Consider the following 4,158-nt stretch of genomic DNA (forward strand, 5'->3'; position numbering starts at 1 on the left):
TCAGACTATTGAATCCAATTGTTTATGTAGTTGACTGAAGAGGGGTTTTGAACCCGATATGTTCTGTATTGAGAACTACGTTATATTTCCGAAGATGTTCCATTAATTTTTCTCTTCAATATTTTGTCATGTTATGAACGGTATTATGTCGGGATGATTCAGACCCCAAAAAGTGAATTTAGAGATAGAATGATGAGAAATTGGAGCTTAGAAGTTTTTGCAATGCAAGAAATAGTCTTTATTCTCCAGCATGACGTACAGAAATTAAACCCAAGTTGGATATGTCTGGCTATGAATTCAATTTCCCTTACCGAGTGGATCCCGACATAATACCGCTTTGATACGGTGGGTCACATATGGTGTGTCGGCGTGAGTGGCACAGGGGTTGTTATGTATGGATACAACATTTGAGATGGCTATCAATTGTTTAAATCTAATTAAAGATAGATAATTACTCGTGAAATGTAAGATGATAAGAAGACTCTTGGGTAGAGAGAGATTGAATTTGTAAGCAAATCGATGGAGAGATGGATGGATGGATGGATGGATGGATGGGTGGGTGGATGGGTAGATGGATGGATGGATTGATGGATGGATGGATGGATGGATGGATGGATGGATGGATGGATGGATGGATGGATGGGTAGATGGATGGATGGATTGATGGATGGATGGATGGGTGGGTGGGTAGATGGATGGATGGATGGATGGATGGATGGATGGATGGATGGGTGGGTAGATGGATGGATGGATGGATGGGTGAGTGAGTGAATGGGTTGGTGGAAGGATGGATAGATGGATGGATGGGTAGATAGATGAATGGACGGATGGATGGATGTATGGGTAGATGGATGAAAGGATGAGTGGGTGCATGGATGGATGGGTGGATGGGTAGATAGACGGATGGATGGATGATGGATGGATGGATGGATGGATGGATGGGTAGATGGATGGGTAATTGGATGGATGGATGGATGGATGGGTAGATGGATGGATGTATGTCCCAAATCCGTAAGAAAAAGGCTTATTATATTTATTTCACTAACAAAACACTTAGAAATGACAAATTTAACATCTCTGCTTGCCATTACAATCATAAATCTTCATAGGTGCTAGATGAAATATTTGAACAGAGTCGATTTATCATGGTGGTGGAAACTGAAATATTGTGTAAAAAATCGTTGTTGATGAATGGGTAGATGGATAGATGGATGGATGGTGGGGTAGATGGATGGACGGATGGACGGTAAAGTGGATGGATGGATGGATTTATGGATGGATAAATGGAAAGATAGATAGATAGATGACTTGTGGCTTGGTGGATGGATAAACGGATGGATGGATGGATGAATAGTTTTTGTGCAGCTTTCTGATCCAGTGATGTGACATTTGGCCTGTAATCTGTAGACCTGGATGGATTAGAATCCCAATGCGAGCGGCGGAAAGGTAAGTCCTTGGAAAAGACTTTTTTACTTACAAGCAGTCTAAGAACTGCCCTACGAAACCGAGCTCCCAAGACTGAATGGGTAACACTGAACAGAGCATGTGTAAAACTTTGGAGAACAGACTAAAGCATGAAGAATTGGTCGAGACCAGCGTGTGCACGTGTGGATGACCAGAGCAGACAATGGAACACGTCTTTACAGAATGCCAGGACGGGCTCAGCTGCACTGACCATGATCTTAGAGTCTGCTCCCCGGGTTCTGTGGCGTGGGTTCGGTGTTGAGAGCGACAAGCTATGATAATGACTTACAATGTACGAGAGTGCCTTGCCAGTAATAATATTATTATCGTTGCCTCTGCCAACGGTGTTGTAATAATAACACCTTACTGTTATCATACATTGTTCAACATGTTAATTGTCATGTTGTTGGTGTATTGGGACTGCTTGTAAAACGCTTTGAGGCACAATTTGCAAATGACATTTTATCATAAGAGCTCAAGTTTTGAAAAATAAGGCTATTTGTATCGATGAATCTAATTTTCTGAAAAAAAAATATTATGTACAAGGATTCAGTAACACGACACTTGCAGGATGCATAGATGGACAGAAGGAACAAAGTTCTGAGGACTAAAACAGTCATAACTGTCTACGAAACAACTATCTAAAAACAATCAAAATAATACAATAAATAGACAATAAAATTGTCGTGCTCTAAAAAAAATTACATGTTTTAAGATTTCTTATCAAGAAAACTCGTCCTTCAAATATCGATTTATCATTTTAATAATCGATCGATATTTTTTTTTTTTGAAGGACGGATTTGCAGGCTAATTTTAATCTTTAAAACATGTTCCGTTACGCAGTGTTGCAAAATACATACAAGTCTTCTGATACAAACAAAACAACTCACCTAAAAACCGGTCGATGGAAATGTCCAGGTTTTCTTTTCTCTTGTATTCCGGGCCCGATTCAAGCTGTCTGAACACGACGGCTCCAACACTGACGTACAGAATGAAAGCCAATATCAGAAACAACAGTTTTCTCAATTTAATATCCTTTCTCGAGGCGTACTTTACTCCACACGCCGAACAGAATAATCCAGAGTCTCCGTCCCTGCGACCAAGAGACGAAGCACGAATAAAACGATCTTCATCTTCGGGGTCACCAAAATGTTTTGGACTGGCGTGTTGCGTCCTCCCGCCTTGGGCCCTTCTGTCACTGCCGGGGCTGGTGTTACATACTCCGTTGGAAATGACACTTATGCCGGCGAATTGCGTTGCCGAGAATATATTATCGAAACCGAAAAGTCGACCTTGGCGACCCGGTGAGGACATGGGTTGATTCCGGGCATATCAGATGCGAGAGAGGTTGGAGTCGTGGAATCGGAGATAGAAGTAGATTCAAGAAACGTCGAGTTGTCATCGATCACGTGACGAAGGTGGATCATCTATCCCAGAATTCAAACAGAATACAAGAGAGAAATTCATATCAATCCATCCACACACACACCAAAAGCACGCGACGCGAAAACGATACAAACTCCTTTGGCACGGTACTCAATATCCGCGCTTGATTTTTGTTTTTGGCCTCTTTGTCTTTTTATTGGTTTTCTCTCTTAATGTAACGTCTAATTGAGTTGAGGTTATTTGAAGATTGAAGATTGCAGATGGAATCTTTAAAAAAACAAAAAAATGAGTATAACAGCTTCAAAAAACAACAAAATACCAAACACAGAACGTTTCGGGCTCCAAAACCCTTCTTCAGACAACAACAACAACAAAAAACAAAGAAAATATAAATACATTACTAAGAAAAACAGATGAAATGTTTCTCTGTTGTCGATCTAGGTTTTTAGTAATGTATCCATGTGTTTTCATTGTTTTGCTGTCTGTTTGTTGTTGGGTTTTTTTTTTTTTTTTTTTTGTTTGTTTTGTTTTTTTTTGCTTTGTTTTGTTTTTTGTTTTGTTTGTTTTTTGTTGTTTTTTTTTCTTTTCTGGTTTGTTTTTTTTTGCTTTTTTTGTTTTGTTTTTTTTTTTTTTTTTGCTGAAGAAAGGTTTTGAGCCCGAAAGGTTCCGTGTTTGGTATTTAGTTGTTTTTTGTTTGTTTTTTGTTTGTTTTTTTTTTTTGTTTTTTTTTTTGGGTTTTTTTTTTAAGCTTTTATACTCATTTTTGTTTAGTATTACTTTTTTTATAGTCCACAGCTTCTAGCAGCTACAGTTGTGGGAAATATCATTGAACCATCAGCCGTATCTGTCATGACATGGAGGGGAGAAAGAATAACGACGGATCGATGAACTCACCCAGCGATCACTCCAAAGTTGTTCACATCGATTTGTGAAAATGATGAGGGCTATTAAATGTCAATTGGAATCGAGACGCTATGTACTTTTTCGGTTTATCGGTGAGACAACTGCTTACGACGACAAAGGGTAAAACGGTGCTGATCTGAGGGAAAAAATACAAGAGAGAAAGAGAAAGAAAGAAGAAAGATTTAATAATAAGACCCACTTTAGGAAGATAATGATTAAAGGATAGGGGAGAGAGAGAGAGAGAGAGAGAGAGAGAGAGAGAGAGAGAGAGAGAGAATGAGAGAGAGAGAGAGAGAGAGAGAGAGAGAATTTGGAAGAGAATATAGTTGAAATGGTTTTTAGCTGCTCGAATGTGTGGTATGCATTAGTCGGGGTGGTAGAGGTAGAAGTAGTCGTAGTAGTTGT

The 4,158-nt window shown here is 39.3% G+C and overlaps 1 protein-coding gene across 1 annotated transcript in view; it reads right to left on the bottom strand.

The window, feature by feature from the left end:
* The window catches only part of LOC144971095 (potassium channel, subfamily K, member 16-like), a 43,108-nt gene extending 39,305 nt beyond the window's left edge, over window positions 1–3,803 (bottom strand). Inside the window, exons 1-2 of the mRNA XM_078911489.1 lie at window positions 3,745–3,803; window positions 2,355–3,117 (exon numbers count right to left, since the gene is read on the bottom strand). Coding sequence (XP_078767615.1) covers window positions 2,355–2,778 — 424 coding nt within the window. The 5' untranslated portion in view covers window positions 2,779–3,117; window positions 3,745–3,803. The remainder of the gene's footprint in view (window positions 1–2,354; window positions 3,118–3,744) is intronic.
* Window positions 3,804–4,158: the final 355 nt, after the last annotated feature.

This window comes from Berghia stephanieae, chromosome 1 (genome assembly GCF_034508935.2).
Source record: "Berghia stephanieae isolate SIO BIC M18660-M18661 chromosome 1, UCSD_Bste_1.3, whole genome shotgun sequence".
Taxonomy (NCBI): domain Eukaryota; kingdom Metazoa; phylum Mollusca; class Gastropoda; order Nudibranchia; family Aeolidiidae; genus Berghia; species Berghia stephanieae.